We start from the raw sequence: 18,965 nt of genomic DNA on the forward strand, positions 1-18,965 counted from the left end.
ATATTGAATGCAAAATGATAATAATAATGTATCTTTATGAATAGCACTAGGCCGAGTTTAATGTAGAACACATATAGTAGGTAGGTGGTCCCTACTTAATCTCTCCATCAGTTTGGGGGTTCTTGGCCTGAAAAACACTGAAGAACTCTGCCCTAAAATAACACTGCGAGGTTAACATTTTTACTATTTCAATTAGTGCCCTATAAAGGCTTAAAGGGTGGTAACATCAGATTTTATATGGCTAATTGGTGTACCAGCTGTTTAAATGCATTCCAGTGTAGACAGGAAACAACGCTGCTTACAAATGGACCTCATGTAGCTGTGGATACAAAATGCTTTCTCATTGAACGTAAGTGGTGAGAACAGGAACGGTTTATCAGGGTATGAATGTAGGAAGAGTGATTGTGTAAAGAAAAGATATAGCAATTGAAAATATCAACATTTAGTTACAATGTATTAACATTATTAAAAATAAATTAGACAGACATTGGGAAGCACATCATTTTAAACATAATTTAAAGGCATCAAACTCCACTTTAATACAACACGACACCGTACCCTTTTGATGCACCTGTTGAGTGATTCTAAAAAGTTGCATTAGTGAAGATTGCAGCATTGGAAATTATTAAGACGTCTAAGCTCATTTAACCAGAGTTTAAACAAAACTATAGTGACCTTTTCATTGTGTAGCTGGTCAAAGATTCAAGCAGTTATGATGCAACTCTGCTCAGTATTAACTACATCAGGGGTCTTCAGCATTTTTCCAAGGACCCCCAAACTGATGAAGAGATTAAGTAGGGACCCCCTACCTACTATATCTGTTCTCCTGTATCACTGCATGAAAGATAACGTCTTCTACCTCCATTTATCCCTTTAACTGAAATATATTGGATTCATGTTAGTGTGTTTTTAAAGACATTTAAATTTGTGGGGGGAGAAAATTAAAGAAAATATATATTAAAAATGTCTAATCAACCAAAGATTTTGGGACATTCCTGCAGTACCTCAGCAGACCCCCAGGGGTCACGACTCCCTGTTGAAGACCTATGAACTACAGTATTAGATTTGGAGCTAATAGATTTACAGTATTATCAGAGGACTATGACCGACAGCAAATGTAAAACATCCAGTTCAGATTAAATCCTTTTCCGACACATTTAAACAACCCTCTTATTTTGTGCATCTCATTTTATACATCTGCCTTCTTTCATTCTCAGTTTGAATCTGTTCACTTCCTGTTTTATTTTGGCGGCCTCGTTGCTCTTCTCCCTCTCTGACGGCTCCTTGTCGTTGGCAGGACCTGCCTCGCTCTCCGGTGGCTCCGCCCCTGGACTCCTGCTTCCTGAGACCGGCCCGCCCGGCCAACCGCAGACCCCCCTCGCGCTGGGCCGCCCGCTCCCCTTCCTCCTCCCCCAAGTGGAGCGAGGGATCGAAGAGGAGGTTCACCTTCCCGCCGCCGGGACACCGGAAGACCATCCTGGAGGGCGAGGAGCCGGCGTGAGACCTGTCCTCTACCTCCTCTCACCCTCCTCCACCTCAGCCTAAAAAGACCCAGTACCTCAGAAACCCCCCCAGAGCTAGAGACTCCCATAAGGCGGAGCGTGAACAAGGGGGTTGGGATCCACCCAGTAGCACCAGCTGACCATCAAGGAACCAGAACTTCTTTTTAGGAGAACCTGGAATGTACTGTAAAATCATCGACATATAAAATCCATTTCCATAACAGGTGCCTGTAATCTTGAGTTAATCAACGCCCCATGTGTGTTTATACATATATATATGTACAGTGCCAACTAAAAGTGGTTGCATCCTTCAGAATTTCTGCATAAAAATTAGTCAAAACATCAATAGATTCAAACACAAGTCCTGGCAGTAGAGCATGAGAACCCACTCAAACAAATGAAACAGAAATAATATGCTTTGGTCAAAAAAAAAAGACCCAATATTACATATCAGTGAGGCGCAAAACTAAATTGTCTTAAAGGCCTAATTAGACTCAGGTGGCCCCATTTCGTTTAAAATAAATCAGGGATTTGTCTCAGTCCGATCTTCACAACAACACGTTTTTGACTTGACAAATCCACAGTCAGACATATTGAGAACAAATGGTGATTTAAGACAAGTTGTTCTACAAAACAAGAGTAGGGTTTTGGGTCAGAAGTCCAAATTCTGACCGTAGTCCAACAAAAATATTGTGGAAGGACCTGAAGCAAACAGTTCACGTGAGAAAACCAACACCAACATCTCAGAAATGATTAATTCCTTGGAGCCGCTGTAGACAATTGATATATGTACAAGATGATTAATTTTCTTGAATAAAAACACACTAAAGCATAACATTTCTTTTTTAATTCGGTTCCCTTTGTCTACTTTTAGGATCTGTGTGAAAATCCGCTGATGTATTCAATCATTTTTATGCAGAAATGTAAAAAATTCAACCCCTTTTAAGTGGCACTGTATGTATTTAATACATGTATATGTGTTTTTTGTTTGTTTGTTTTCAGGTGAAACTACTTCATTTTTTTTACACACATTTCTCTGATTCGTTTTGTCGGTTCAGGCAAAGGTTTTTTCTTTTTTTTTTAATAAGAGCATCTATTACTTTTTTTTCTGCCAATGTTTAAAGCTTCACTTTTTTATACATAGTTTCCACACAAATAAACAGACAAAAAAAATAAAAATCCGCTTCATCGGGTCTGAAGCGGAGACACATGATGTCATTTCTGACTCTAACGTCCTTATTTATTTTTACGTCGTGGATGAATGTTTGCCTCTGTAGACACGTAGACGACGGGCGGCGACAAACTGAATAACCTTATGCATATTTGGAAGGCAGTTGTACAAATATCGGTCAAATATTTGCATGCCTTTTGAAAACACTAGCACTTTAGTGCATGTACATACGAGCTCTAGTCATTTGTGATCGCTCAGCTCAGACGTGGGGAGATGGGAGTGGGGAAAAAAAAATAAGAAAACTGGTCGTGAAACCTGCTGAGCTGTTGTTTTTGTTGTCACATGATTTGCATTGACGAAAATAAGTTTTTAAGTAAATTATTGTACCTACCTACCGGGCTGTCTTTGTACAGTTGTTGCCATTGGATATGAACAACTTTTTTCTGTTGATGAGAAAAAGGGATTGTGGAAAAAAAAAAAATATATGAATGTTTTAAATGAAAAGTCTACGTCGAATATAGTCTCCTGTAAATAGTAAATGGTAATAAACATGAATGTGTATTTACAAAACCTCCTGCTCCTCCTGTGTGGTTTATGTGTGAGATTATATGTTCTTTCGTTAGACCTGATCCTGGACTGAGTGTGTGGATTATACAGTGCAGGCCGCGGGATTACGGCGGGTCTGGGGTGGGGTGGGAGAAGACTGTGTCCTCCCACAAGTCAAATCCTCTTGCGTCACAGTCGTACGTGTTTCCCCCGGCTTGTCACGCAAGATAAAATACCAAGAATATCTGACTGGGCTGGATTATTTCACGGCCTGCAAATAAATTTACTATTTTTATTGACTGTAAAGCAGAATCTGGACATATAGAGAGATTATTGTTCTTGTATTCAGTGGAAATAGACAGGAATCCAAACCAGGAACTTTTTGATTTCTAATCAATTAGCCTGTAAAATGACAAAGAGAAATGTTTTCTTAAAACCCATAAAAGAGCTAAACATCCGAGACATTTGAATTATCGTAATTCGCTGATGGACAAAATTCAAAGTGTGGCTGAACACTGGGAAGTTCTGTTTTCAGGGGAAAATAAAAGCTGCCATTACGGTAATGATGACGCACCGCTGCTGTTGACTACACAAAAGACTGGGGAATGCCAGGAAGAGAGAGTTGTTCGGAGGAATTTCTTGGTAAAAATGAAGTCTTCCGGACAAACGCACAACTTCCCAGTGTTCAGCCACACTTTGAATTCTTTCATGAGCACAAACCGCCGTGTGTTACGATAATTCAAAAACCACTACTTTAAAGGACCCAGCGGTTTTAAATTGTTAAAAAAAAAAGAGCCGATTTAATTGAATTAAAGTATCTTGTTTGTCTTTTCAGATATGTTCCTCTGAGATTTCACTCAGCTCATTAAGTTTTCAGAGTGTGTGTTTGCAGACTTCCCAGCATGCTTGTTTTCTTCTCTCCAGAGAGCCTGGTTAGAAGAGGAGCATCCTGGAGGGCGTGGAGTTGTCCTAAAGCGATTCTCATGCACTTTCACTATAGCCTAAAAAACACCCAGCAGAAACCTCAGGAACCTATCAGACCTAGGGACTGATCTGAGTCGGAGCTCCCCGGTTGGAAAGAAGGTAACAATATCCCCATGGTGGTACAAATAAAGGTTTTCATCTCATTTTCTTCTACCACTTATCCTCACTAGGGTCGCGGGGATTGCTGGAGTCACCAATCAGTCTAACGAGCATGTCTTTGGAGGTGGGAGGAAACCGGACTACCCGGAGAAAACCCACGCGGACACAGGGTGAACATGCAAACTCCACCCAGAAAGGCCCGATCTGGACGCAAACTCAGACCTTCTCACTGTGCCGCCGCAGATTAAGGTTTCTCTAATTGTAGTTGTAATTCTAGAGGATGAGAAATAGAAATACAGGAGACTTGATCTTGCTCCTGGACCTACTTTTCAAAAACTTTCCAGTATAATGGAAATTATGCAACCTGTGGGGAAGATTATTGAATAGACAGGTGACAAGATAGCAAATGCAACTTGTTTGAGTTTTCTTGAGGATGTCTCACCACTCATTCAAGTGGTCTTCTTCATTCCTACATAACTAGTGGAGAGAATAGGTTTTTATTTGGAACATGGGCAACAGGATGTCGCTCAGATTAGCCTGAGCGACATCCACTTGTCCACATGGAAGTGAATCTTCAAATGCCACTGTTTTTATTATGATAATTATGACAGAATTGTGTTTTATATTGGTTCATTTATTTCTTCTTAGTTGTATTTCTATTATTTAAATTAATATTCTGTTCAAATTGCACATCACAAGATGAAAAAGGCAGCGTTTTTGGACAAACTTTGTATATTTTCCATTCTTTAAGCACCAGCACTCTTTCAAAAGTACCGGTTTGGCATCGATACCTGATAAAACTTTAATGATACCGATCCGTAGTGATCAGTCTCCTTCTCCATCTCTGCAATTTTCATATTCATTGTATTGGATCAATAAAGATGGAACACATCAACGAAAGGTTATTTAAGGTGGTTTCTAAGACTGTCCTCAGACAAATTTCAGAGAAAACCTCCAGTCATTTGTTGAAAGTGAACCGGGAAATACAGTCCTCGTCTCACAGAGGCAGAACCACAATTAACTGTCTCAAATATGGGGACAGCACAACTGGGTTTAATTATGAAAGACTTGCACATAAAGCTGTTTACCTGTAGAGCTACTTCACTACTGTACTTAAGTACTAAAATGCTGTATCTGTACTCTACTAAAATACTCCGATACATTTACGTGCCGCATCTTTACGCCTGTCCCAAAACTCCGCCCCCAAAACGTTCATTCTCCAATCATATATCCTAGCAACCGTTACTATGGAAACAGTTTCCGTCAAGCTGACCGCCGTGTCGACTTCCAACAAGCTAAATTTTGTTTGGCTGAGGGAGTTGTGTTCTTTCCAAAGCCGAAAACGCAACAGGAGCAGTGCCTTAAGTGGATGAAACAGTGTGGAAGGCCCCACTCACGGCTAAATCTCAAGAAAATAAACAAGCGTATGCGTCTGCTCCAAGGTAAGGCTAGAATGGGCTAGAATGAGCCATAGTGATAGCAAGCTAGTAACATCGAGCTAGCAAGACTGAACACGGTGCTCACACAAAACTGCGAAAGTTATGGTTACTATTGGCGTAATATTAGTGCCTAATTAACGTTAGTTAGTTAGCTAGCTAGCAAGTTCACGTTAGCTAGCTAACTTTAGCTGTTGCGTTGGGTCAGTGTTGGGAGCTCTGTCTAATATTATGTCTCACTTTACATCAAAGATGAACGTAGCGTCCCAAAAGGTAATATAAACTTATTATTATTATTATTGTTATTATTTTCATCTTTCATGTAGCATTTTGTGAATGGACAGCCTACTCCTCAGGCTAGTGACTGTACATGTACATGTACATGTACATGTACATTCCTGTCCTTGTACTGCTGCTACAGTCAAAGAAATTGTGAGTGTCCTGTAGACATAACATTTGAAATAATATCGACAATATTCAAACTTTTTACCGCTTTATTTAATAACTACATAACACAATACGTGTACTTTTACATTCAGTAGCTGAGTAGTAAATAGTAAAATAAACTACTTGCAATACTCAAGTAGAAAAGATGTTGAATACTTCCACTTAAGTGTGGTGCTTAAAGAACACTTCAACTTCTACTCAGATCACTGTTTTGATACAGTACTTGTACTTTTACTCAGGTCTGGGTCTCTAGTACTTTATACATGTCTGCTTAAAGTGCAGTTTTAATTTGATGGTATTGACATTCAACTTGGAGGAAAGGCAAAGCATAGCAACGTTCTTTAAAATCGTTTCCTATTCTGGGAGTTGAGAAGTGATTGGATAAATAAATAATGTGTTCATTTCAAATACATTCTCGAGAATTGTTTTCAGGCATTGTGATTGTGGAGATCTCCTTCTTTGTGATGCTTGTACAGGCCTTTACCACAGCTTGTTTGTGGATCTTTCTAGTTTTAGTTTTGACCTAAACAGGGGAAATTTTGATCAATCAAGTTCAGATCTTGTGACCTACTGGGAGAATATGACACTTCTTTGCCTTTAAAACCTCCTGCATAGCTCTCAGTGTACGTTTTCATCGTGGTCCATCTTTACTATGAAGCACCATCTAATCAAAACACCACTGGAGGAAAATATGTAATCTTGTAAATTAGGGAGGAGTTGACTGAGATAAATAGCAGAGAGAGATAATCAGTTCTTCTCCTGGCCCATTTTCATCTAAGTAGAACACATGGTGCAAGAATTAAATCAGTAAATTTAAAAACGCTCAGCTTTTAGTGTAAAACCCCAGGTTTTTATTGGCTCTGAGGGAGAGGAGGGTGACGGTAGGGTAAGAGGGGAGTGATAAAGAAGCAGAAGCACAGAGCTGACGGCCTCGGTATACCTTTCACAGAGTTATAACGATGAATAATTAATGCGGCCCAAATGCTCGCTGGGAGTCGCTGATGGCACTGAGTGGGTCAGCGGAGGGAAGACGCAGAGGATGCTCTGCTTTTACTTCCATCCGCCCTGAGAGAAACCCACCACCGCTGAATAATTTACACCAACCCACCTCTCCGCTGAAGTCTCCAGTCTCGCTCTCTAAACACCGGCCGCTGCTTTAATGCCGGCACCAACAAGAAGTGTGTGACCTCTGTGGAAATAAAAGTCACACCCGGATACAGTAGACAGGAGGAAAGTTGATGTGTGACATTTGCTGGAGGGAAAGTTTGAGGTGGCACTTATGCTAAATACTCACTCCAAGCTGCTGCTGCTGTTTATAGACGGACGCCTGTGGTGAATCAGTTTTTAGCTTCTAACCTTTGGGGTGTTGAAACTGCCTGTCGCAGCTGAAAATGTCCATTACTTAACATTGTATGTCCATTAGGTTTTAATCCCTTTGTTGCTGTTTTTTCTTGAGATCATTGATAAGGTTTGTAAACTAACCTGTTCTCAAACCACCTCCAGACATGGCCTGAACCATTGGACCAGTTCAGTCATTTTCCGCTGGAGAAGTTTAAAAAATGTAACTCAAACAGGAGGAGACGTTTCTTTGTTTTGAGACTATTTTGCCCAATCGAGACTCATTTAATGAGCTACAGCAGCTGATTAGTGTGTGTCAGATTGACCCAAAATGAACTAGAGAGCCATCTTGTGTGCTTGATGGAAACCTTTAGATACAGTGATGCTGAAAAGAATTTGCACACCTAAGAATTTTCTACAGTTCTGCATAAAATTGGCTCAGCTGATTTTCACACAAGCCATGAAAGTAAATAAAAAGAACCCAATCAAATAAATGAAGCTGACGAATGAAGCAAATTAGTTATTAGTACATGTATTTGTGAGGTGCAAAAGGAAAGTGAACACTTGTTTTCAGTATCTTGTGCAGCAATAACAGCAAGTAAAGGTTTCCAATCAGTCGTCTACAAGGCTCCAATGAGTTCAGATTCAGCTATGATATGTTGGTGGATTTCCTCACATGAACTGTTCGCTTCAAGTCATTTCTATTGGACTGAATTCAGGACTTTGAATTGGCCAGTCCAAAACATTAATTTTGTTTTTCTTGACCCATTCTTTTGTAGAACGACTTGTGTTCTTTGGGTCGTTGTTTTGCTGCATGACCCAGTTTCTTTCTTGGTTGAGCTCACTTCATTTCATTTATTTATTCATTCGAACAGGTTAAAACAAATAATCAATAACGGAATAAAATACGAAAAAAAAGAAGCAAAAAACAAGTTGGTAAGACAACTCTGTAACAACATAAATTGCCATTCCATGTTCAGCAACAGTACATTTAAACCAAATAATTGTACTTTGGTTTCATATGTCCACAAAACACTGTCCCGATAGTACTCTGGCTTGTCCAAGTAACTTTAAGTAGAAGTTTGGCTTCATCCAACTTTGAGGTAAAGTAAATCCAATATCAAGTCTATTCCTAATTCTATCAACTCTTTAACCTCCTGAGACCCTGCCTCCTCATATGGAGACATTCATTTTAAGGTTTTATTGCAGCTTATTCTGCTTCATTTAAACCCATTGTCCTCATTAGTGGACGCTTTAGTCTGCCATCTCGTGGTAGCAAAGGGTCAATACACTAGTGTAAAAACACACAAAAAAAAACGGTGTAAAAACATTTACCGGTAATCGGATTCAACATTCAACAGACTAGGTACAATATCTCATTAAATTTACAGTTGTCACTGCTTATTAATGTATCTAGTTTAATATGCTGTGCAAATTTAACGAATTTTATTAATAGCAGCAAGCTACAACGTTGCTAATCAGCAAGTACTTGTTTAAGGACGCTGGGACTTCATTGTTTGCAATTGTGTCTTTGCACAGCCATGTTCAGGTATTAAAATAAACTGTTTTATATTTTGTCACAGACACACACACACACACACACACACACACACACACACACACACACACACACACTTTGTTATAATAAATCCAGTGCCCACAGTTGGGGACATAGTTTTTTCCAAAAACTACTACTTCCTGTTCAAAGATAATGCTTAGTTTTAGTTTTAGGTACGATTTAGGTCTTACTAATCCCAAATAAATACCTTGGAGAAATTAAAAATGCATACCAAATAAAAGCTCTGGTCTCAGGAGGTTAAGAAAGTGAAAGCTGGATTTGACTCATGCCTAAACAACACTACAAAACAAGTTGCTCATTTAAAATGAGCCAGACCTGAATCAATCCATCACATCATGCAAAGCAGGCAACAATGATCTCATGAGACACTGGAGTTTCTCTTGTACTCACGGCACAGCCTCAAGGCATGAATGGAAACACCTTGCTTTCACCTGATCTGATTCATTTAGACACTGGTTCAGCTGTATGACTTTTTAAGTCTATTCAAGTGGTAATATTAACACTGCTGCTAGGCAACCGTTACCCTCCAGAAGGCTAATAGTTTGACAGGCTAACGACGGGGGGACTGCATGAACTGATTAGGCTGTTATATAGGCTATTTGAAGGCAGCATTAGTTCAGTTGATATTTCACAGACAACTGATAAATGATTTCATTCCTTCAGTGAGTGAGTTACATTTCATTATATTTCATTCCTCGCTGCTTATATTCAGTTGGAAGCTGACAGGTCCAACAGCTTCGTCAACAGCAAACGTTTTACACCATTCTTGTAAAACCTCTGACTTATACAATTAATCAGAGTCACTTCTTGTGTGGTGGATGTTTCCAGGAACAGATTTAACGGACATCCTGTGTTTGGATCCACTAATGTGCTGAATGTACAGAGAGGCGATTACCAGTCTCTCTTATGGAAGCTTTATGCTATTGATTTTTGGACTTTCAGTTTGGTTTTCTTTGTCTCCTGTTTTATTTTTGAAAGTTAGTTGTACTTCCTGTTTTGGTCTTTTATGTCTTTAGCGCACATGGTCCTCCCCTCATTAGTTTCACCTGTGCGTTGTTACCCACCAGCCTGTGTGTGTATATTCAGTTTACTCGTGATTTCGGTTTTCTTGTTATTGATATTTTTTTTTTTCAGTTTTTGGCATTATTCCTGCTCCCCTTTCATTAGATTGGTCTTCTGTTTGTTTCTCACTTGTGCTTTTCTGTGGCAGGGATTTAAGTTGCTCCCCTGAGTAAGTTTTTGTTTTCATCCTCATGTGCGTGTCCTGCATGTGGGTTCTTTACTTACCTTGCTTTGCCTGTGACAGGAGCATTTGTGTATTTGCATCCCGTTTTCCAGAAATGCTTTTGCGAAACTCGTTTTGTGAATCCGTTCTGTTCTTTTCTCACATTATGCTGAGTTACTGTCAAATATCCTCAGGATTAAAGATTAATTTAGTCACTATCAGTCTTTGCTACTGTAATTAGTTTAGTTTTTTAGTTTGCCTGAAATAAAAGTGAAAGGTACTGCTGTTGAAGTCAAACAGGTTTAGTGTTATTGACTGGAAAATTATATTAAAAATATTAAATATTGTCCAACTCAGAACTCAGTTATAGAAGAGATGTGTAAACATTAGTATATTGTTTTTTTTATTGTTATTATTATTTTTTTATGCTATTAATGAAATCATTCATTCACTCATTGTCCGTAGATGGTTAGAGCATATTACTGTTGATGTCACGAGCTTCTTCCAGCAGGCAATGGACAAATGATGTTTTTGTCCAATACCGTAAGGACAGGCTGCCAGTACATCACAGGATTAACACAGAGGGACACCAGGCCACTCTGGACAGGGCTCCATCCAGGACAAACACACAGAGACAAACAACCATTCACACTCACGTTCACACAACAATAAACAAAGATGGGGTTTGGGTTAAGGGAGAAAGATGGGGTTCAATGTGGGAGAGGTCGGAGGAGGAGGGGGTGATAGGCTTGTGGTTATGGCCGAGGCCAGACTGAGGTTGGGTCTCTCAAGTTCTTCTGAAAAATTTCAGAAATCGCTTCTTCAGAGATTTCTTCTTTGCCTTTCTTGGTGCCTCCTCAATCTGCTGTTCCAGATGTTGCCGTCTGTTTATTCCCCCTCCTCCACCGTCTCCTTGGTGGCCTCATTCACAGATTGTATACGGCGCTGGAGGTCGGCCTTTTCCCGGTCCCACTGTCTTTTTTGGATTTCCAGGTCCTCCTGCATCTTGGTAGCTGCAGCCGTCATAGTTGCTGTCATCTCTGCGTTCTCAGAAAGGTAGTGGAGTTTCTCCTCCTCCCACTGACGTTGTTGCTCGTCCATCTGAGTCTGCATGAGAGTCAGTGCAGCTTTAACTTTAGTGGTCTCCTCTGCTTGTTGTTGAAGACAGGCCTCGCCTTCCTTCATTTTTTCCTCTTCTGTCTTTAGAGCCTCTTCTAGCTCTTTAGCGTGCAGGGAAACATTTTCATGCATCTCTTCCTTCTTGCTGAGCTCCTGATGAAGATGAGCCATCTCTTCTTTTGCCTCCTTTTCATGGGCTCTGAGCTGTTCTTTCAGTTGCTCCAACTCTTTTCTTAGTGCAGCCTTTTCTTGCTCCAGTGAAGAGATCTTGTCTGTCCCTTCACCCAGAATTCTGTGAAACTCCAGCTCCGAGATCTGAAGTAGAGTGTCAGTCTTGATCCCAGCGGTGGTGAGTTCAGGCTTGACAGCAGGCTGTGGTTTCTCGGCTGTGTTTCCACGCAGCATTTGGAGAATTGGATGTTCCTTAGTTGCTGCAGGCTGCTGTGTGGGCTCTGTAGTAGAGTGCAATTCTTGCAGGGTAAAATTTGTGGAAGGCAGTTTGGGATTGACAGGTATTTGTGCAGCTGGTCTGGTGGAAGATGACAGTTTAGGTGTCAAGTCCATCAGTTTTGGTAATTCCAAAGGTTGCACTTTGATCCTTGTGGTGGTCTCTGCAGGGTTTGGTGCAGCAGGTACATTGAGAGCAGCGACAGGAATTTTTGGAGCTGCCCCAAGTACAATAGGAGCTGCGGCGGGCTTTTCTGGAGCTGCACATTGGAGCATGGTAGAAGGCTCTGCTTTAGGTGTTCTCTCAGCCCATTATCTTTGTGTGGATTGCTGTAATGTAGGTGTCCAATCCATCGGTTTTGGTCCTGGTCGGACTTTAGGTGTGCCATATGCCGAAGTGTCCTTGAGAAAGACACTGAACCCACATTCACACACCAGTGCAACTGGCACTGGTGTGTGATGTGTGTGTGCTTGTGTGAGCGAATGGGTGAATGTGTCTCTGACTGTAAAAGCGCTTCGAGTTCCTTTGAGTAGGTAGAAAAGAGCAAGACCAATAACTGATTACTCCTTTAAAAAGTAACTTAGATACAATACTGAGTACTTGACTTCAAAGATAACTTTATTAGTTACATTCAGCAGCAGCCACCCCCCCCCCCCCCCCACCCCCAAAAAAAAAAAGAAAAAAACATAAAATACATGTTTCTACAACAACTTACTCCAAAAGACTTTGGTCTGTTTGTTCCAAAGTCTTGATTTTTGAGTCTCTAAGTTTTTTGTTTCCCCACAAAGGCGAACCTATGACCCTTTGGCCTCCAAGCTGCACCTCTAACCACTGCTCTCTAGTGGTGGTATTTCCAGTTGAAAAAAGATTCATAATCTGTCCTTTATTACAAAAGTTAAAAAAAAAAATATTAAATGATATATAAATCATTTATTCAAATGTATGTGTGCTTTTATTCAGTTTGACTATCCACTTTGCGCAAGACAGCAAGGTTATTTAAAAGTTATATATTGATGCATATTTAATTTGTGTATAAATGTTATAAATAAGTACTGACATGTTTAATGAGAGGTTGAGAAAATCACAATTCAAATTCTCCTAATTATTATTGTTGTTATCAATACACCGTAATGGTCCACAATTATGTGAATATGCCCGTACATTGCATAAGTTTTAGTGGAATACCATGAAACAGGAAAAACACTGTGACTTACTACAGTAAAATGACACAATCACCATCAGTTTTCACTTATGAAAATGTCATGTTCAGTGCAAGTTGGCCAGTTTTATCTTGTCATACAAAAGAAAAGATGTTTACAATGAAAGTGCCCCCTTTGCTGAACTCTTAGATGTCTGGTTTAATGACCACCTTCCTTACACAGATGCACTGAACTATTACGCTTCACCTTTGTATTTATTCCATCTCTGAAATTACGCTCTTCACAACTGATCAAATGGTCATAGAAAAGGCAACGGATGTTTTTTCCAGGACAATTGGAGGCAAATATCTGCTGAGCCAGACTGATGGTTGTCTCACTGACAAGTCACTGTTTTAATAATAAAAATTCTTAAATATGTCAAGCATTTGCTGCTTTGATCATGTTAAAGTCCTGAATCCAAAAACATATGCTGATCCATCAATAAAAACAGTAGAATGCAGGTTGCAAACGAAATCTAATTTCTCTGGAAAAACTCCAACAGAACGATTAATATGAATGAGGTTCTCCCGTCTAAAAACATCGGTGCCGAGTGGTTCAGGCTGACTTTTTGAAGTCTGCTGATTTCAGCTCTGTGTGCCTGTTAAACCACTTCTGTAACTGAAGCTGCTTTTGAATATTTACTCTGACATTTCACTGTGATTGAAACAGATAAAAAGAGCCACGTTTTCCGCTCCGGCTCTGATGAATAATGCATCGACGTCTGTCTGGCCCGTGTCTGTCAGATTGTCTCGGAGCACTTTTCCCCCTGGTGTTTCCAAATCTTTGCTCATTTGAGTTAAACGGATGCGACGAGCCTCTCCTTTCCTCTTTTTGTTTTGTTTTGTTTTGTCCTGTGGAGTTTTTGTAGCTGATGAGGACCCAGCTGACAGCTTTTAAAACCCTGAGCAACGAGCACGAGGGATCAATGCACAAAAGTACAGCGTGAGAGGCCGCGAGGATATAAACTAATCTGAGGTCACTGGAAGGCTGGACAGATGTGTAGCTTATTCAGATGGATTTGAGTCAAAAAGCTGCAAGAATAATTATTTATTTTTTTAAATTGAGAAAGTGTAGACAGTGAAGGTGCATTTAACAAAAGTTGTTCATTTATTATTGTTCATTATTTCTTTACATATAAGAGTGCAAAAGTAATTTAATGGCTGATTGACAGGTGTTTCCTTCTGCATGGATTATTTTACAGTGGATGTTTAGCCTTCAAACTTGAGGGTTGCTACTAAAGCGACAGTTTATGCATCAACGTCAAGACAAGAAAACCGACTTTAAGAATAAATATGAAAATGTCAATTTCAACCTATGACAGAAGCAGAGGACATTTACTTTCTTCTACTTATTAGATTTAGTTTTGAGCTTCCAACTAGTGATGTTTGATACCGATTTCCTTTCCGATCTGACACTGAGTAAAATTCATCCAAATACTTTGTGTAAATACACTCTAATGTGTGTGGTAAACCTAAAAAAAGTAGTGTATTTCAAATCATATCTTCATAAAGAATACAAGACATCAGAGTCATTTATTTATTTATTATAAACTCAGAAGTATAATTGAGGTAGCGGCCTTATTTACTATATAGCTGAGCTAATCTATCTGCACATCACTAGTTTGTAGTTGCGTGTCTACACACGTACATGCATGCGTACATGCGTGTGCACACGCGTCACATGCGCACACCTATACGTGAGGAAGTATCATCACATCACTATTTCTAACCTTCTTCATCTTACAAACGTCTGCAGAAGATGACATTTGCTCAGTTGCCATAGAATCAGCAGTAAGCTTTAACTAACCACAGCTTTTACTATTCAAGAGGCATTACATTAGTTGTAAAAAGTAATAATAATAATTTTGTAATTTTGCAGATCATAAACCAACCATTTATATGAGGATGTTTTGATTGTGAAGCTCTTCTTAAGGGCTTTGTCATTACTTTGCACATCAAAGTGGAGAAGTTACTGGTAAATTCTCAACATTAATTTAAACAAAAATCTTCATCCAATCATCACATGTTGTTGTTTAAACACTCTTTATGGAATAATTTAATGAAATATTCAGAACACATTATGCTTCAATGAAGAGTGAGGGAATCGGTCCCGTCTCTGTTGACTTTTTAAGCGTATTAAAATATTTAGCGACCTGCTGTCCAGATAGTTAAAAGTCAGCATGTACAGTTTGAAACGGACAAAGACGCATTTTGAATCGGTTTTACTAAACGGGCTCCGTTCTCCACGTGTCCTGCTGACAGCATTAACCTTTTCTGAGGGCTCCACGCTGCTTCGTTCAGCGTGCAATCTGTCAAAAATTGGACCCTCAAATTGCACACGTCTGCAGCTGTTCTCGCAGGCCTCAAACAGACAATGAGCGACACAATGGGCCTTGGCTGTGCCATTAGCCGAGAGGTTGTCATGCCAACCGTACAAAAAAGCCCCACGCTCAGCTCGGGCGAAAGGTTTGGCCCCGAGGAGAATTCATAGAGAGCGAGAGCTTTCGGTAGGAGGCCTCTATTACATCATTATTCATTTGCTTCTCTTGGACCAGAGCGGTGGCAGCTTTCAGTGTTGGCTGAGGGAAACAGCGCGGCAGAGGCTGGGTGTCAACTCTATTTGGGTTTTTAGCGCTACAAGAAATGCTCTATTGTGCGAGCACACAGACGGCCCCTTTGTGCGCAGGAGTGTGACGGCCGTTTGAACCCTGAACTGAACCAGCGGGGCCGTCGCTCAGGTTGGCGAAGAATCAGAAACAATATCTCCAGCAACGAAAACATTCGATATGAAACCAGCCCAACATGAGATGAAGAGAAATGGGACAGAAAGCATTTATGACTTATAGCATAAAACGTTTTAGCATAACACTAGAAATTAAAAATATAGGTACATTTACAAACCTCAAATAAATGCATCATTTAGAAGCCTACAGCCTCAAGAAGAGATGATAATTGATGTAATTGACACAATTTGAAGCATTTATCAGATCAGTTATGGGTCATTCAAATATTTTCACATGCAGTAGTACTCTACCCCAACAACGTAAACAGTTTCTTGTTTGCCAACACAGTTTACAGTTTTGAATTTTCTTTTTCTTCTTCTTGTGTTTCCTGCTTTATTTTGTCTGTTCCCATCTCTGTGATTCCACCCACCTGTCCTTTACTCCGCCTCTCATTGGTTTCACCTTGTCATATGTGTTGTTACCCCTTGCCGTTCAGTTTCTTGTGCTTTTTTCTGTACTTGAGTTCTTGTCTTGGTTTTGGTCTTAATCGTCTTTTGGATTTGGACATACCCTCAGTGGAAGTTTTTATTAAAGGCATTTTATTTCCTTCTTCTGAGTTTGAGTTACAAGTACGTCAGCAATGACTGTAGCTGTCAGACAAATGTAGAAACAAAATGGTATAAATTGGTAGTACCTGGGGAAATATACAAGATGGGTACCACATGTACTGTCTTTGTTTAGTGTGCTGTTGCTCTCCTTCAGGTTTCTTGAAAGCTTTCTGAATATACACTATACCATTATCAGCATACACTGTGCCATAGGTCTTCCATCGGGGGTTCGCAGAGGTACTCTTTAAATACACATTAACATCATAAAGGGATCAATGGAGGCAGTTATCTTTTAGTCAGCACTTCATTCATTCATCTGACATTTATTTTCATCATCTGTCAATTATACACGCACATAGCAGTTAGGTATGTTACGGCAGGTGCATGGCCACCCTACTGTTGCACATGTTTGAAATAAACATTGAATATTTGAACCTGTGTATTACTTGATGAGCTTAATATTGAATGTGAAATGATAATAATAATGTAAACCTATAAATAGCACTAGGCCGAGTTTAATGTAGAACACATATAGTAGGTAGGGGGTCCCTACTTAATCTCTCCATCAGTTTGGGGTCCTTGGCCTAAAAAACGTTGAAGACTATATACATTATACCATCATAGATATACACTACATTATCATCAACATATATGATGATCCCCAAACTGTGCCACAAGGGATTTAAATTGTATTAGTATTAATATGAACATATACTACTAAACTATCAAGAAATACTATACTGTTTCAATTACAAAACAAAACAAAACAAAATCGTCCAATGGGCTTTGAGTTCAGTTGGACCATCTGTCTGTCTTTTGAAGGGGCAAAAAAAAAAAAAGGACTGCATTCATTTGGTGCCTCCTTGATTCCTCTTTTGTTTGGGTAATTTGCTTTGGATGTCCCCAGTCTCCTTCATGGCACAGGCACAAAAACACAAACAACACACAGCTCACATTTTTGTGTCTCTTAGCAGACTTCTTTTGTGTGTGTGTGTGTGTGTGTGTGTGTGTGTGTGTGTGTGTGTGTGTGTGTGTGTGTGTGTGTGTGTGTGTGTGTGACACGGTCTCAAATGCAAAACAATGAAACGTTCCTTTTAAGACTAAAACAAAGAAGCAGAAGAAATTAAATGAGCACAATGTTGGGTTAACAATACCAGGAGGAATTCTGTCCAGTATGTGTGTACTCGGTAATACAAGACACATTTGTTGCTCATTTAAGGTTAGTATTGTGTCGATGCTTTATTATGTTAAACTGGGTCAATTACTAATATCAGTCCATTTTCCGTGTACCATTGGTGTGTGTCTGTGTGCAAAATCACCCCAGTTTTAGTGACGGGATCAGCCTAATGCTAGGTTAACTTTTCAGTCTGATGGATCTAAAACAACCCGAGGCCAGAGGCTGTGATGTGCACATAGCTTCATACAAGTAAGAATACATTTAACACGACAGGTCAGTTCAGCTGAGTTCAGCTGACTTTGTCTGAGGGTCCAGGCAGAAATATAAAACAACTCATTAGTAACCCAGCGTTGTGTCGCTACTAAATTATAAAGTCATGGACTAGATTTTTGAGCCAGTGGGGATTTTATGTGCTCAGAATGAAGGTGTGATTTATTTTATTCAGGGCGATAAATTGACCAGTGGCAAACAAGTCAGAAACAATATAATACAATAATAACTAAGTTAAGTTTTTCCAACATTTACTGAAGATTGATTGCTATTTTTATTTCTCAATATTTTTTTATCTGGCTACTTATTGCTCATTTGGCAACTGAGTTACTGTGATTCAGCCCTGATTTAGACGTTAAGTCTACTATATGTGTTCTATATTAAACTAGTGCTATTTACAAATATGCATTATTATTATCATTTTGCATTCAATATTAAGCTATGCCTTATAACTTTACTAAAATATGTTGGATTCATGTTAATATGTATTTAAAGAAATTTAAATTATAAATATATATAAAAAAAAATCTAATCAACCACAGATTTTCTGCTTAAAGCATTAAACTGATAAGTAATCAAGATAAACTACATATGCTCGCAATTTGTCCATTTCTCTATCAGCTAAAAACGTATATATATATCTGTATAGATAGATATAAATGAAGATATATATATATAAGTCTAATAGAAGAATGACTGTGTAAAAAGCAATGGAGAGCCTGCATCTGGTTACAAAACATCTGCAGACTTGCTGCAGCTGGGACCAGAGGAGGAAGGAAAAGGAAGGTGGGATTTGAAGATGTGGGGAGGGTGGTGGTGGAAGTTGTCATGGTAACCCCTCTTCTTGCTGCTGGGGAGAAGGGGGTGATGATGTAACGCTGGCGATCGCCGGGCCTCGTTCCTCGTCCTCTCCACCTACACGTCGACGCGTTTCTCGTGTCACGGGCTGGCGAGGAGGGGACGGAGAAGAGGTAAACAAACAACAAAAAAAAAAGAAGAAGAAGAAGAAGAAGTGTCCCTCTGAGCGACTTTCAAAGCAGCCTGCTGCAATCTGATCCCCCTAAAACTACAGATTTTTCCTTCTTTTTCAAGACA

The 18,965-nt window shown here is 39.6% G+C and overlaps 1 protein-coding gene across 5 annotated transcripts in view; it reads left to right on the forward strand.

Annotated features, from left to right (window-relative positions):
- LOC125010271 (microtubule cross-linking factor 1) overlaps window positions 1-3,243 on the forward strand; it is a 77,365-nt gene extending 74,122 nt beyond the window's left edge. For 2 of the 5 annotated variants that reach the window (XM_047588756.1, XM_047588757.1), the window contains exon 16: window positions 1,298-1,432. Coding sequence is in view for 1 of the 5 variants with exons in the window: in XM_047588754.1 (XP_047444710.1) it covers window positions 1,298-1,501 (204 nt within the window). In the remaining 4 variants the exon portion in view is untranslated. Of the gene's footprint in view, window positions 1-1,297 lie in introns of all 5 variants that reach the window. The other 3 variants (XR_007113037.1, XM_047588754.1, XM_047588755.1) reach the window with 3 other exon arrangements.
- The last annotated feature ends 15,722 nt before the right edge of the window (window positions 3,244-18,965 follow it).

The sequence above is a fragment of the Mugil cephalus genome, chromosome 7 (assembly GCF_022458985.1).
Source record: "Mugil cephalus isolate CIBA_MC_2020 chromosome 7, CIBA_Mcephalus_1.1, whole genome shotgun sequence".
Lineage (NCBI taxonomy): Eukaryota > Metazoa > Chordata > Actinopteri > Mugiliformes > Mugilidae > Mugil > Mugil cephalus.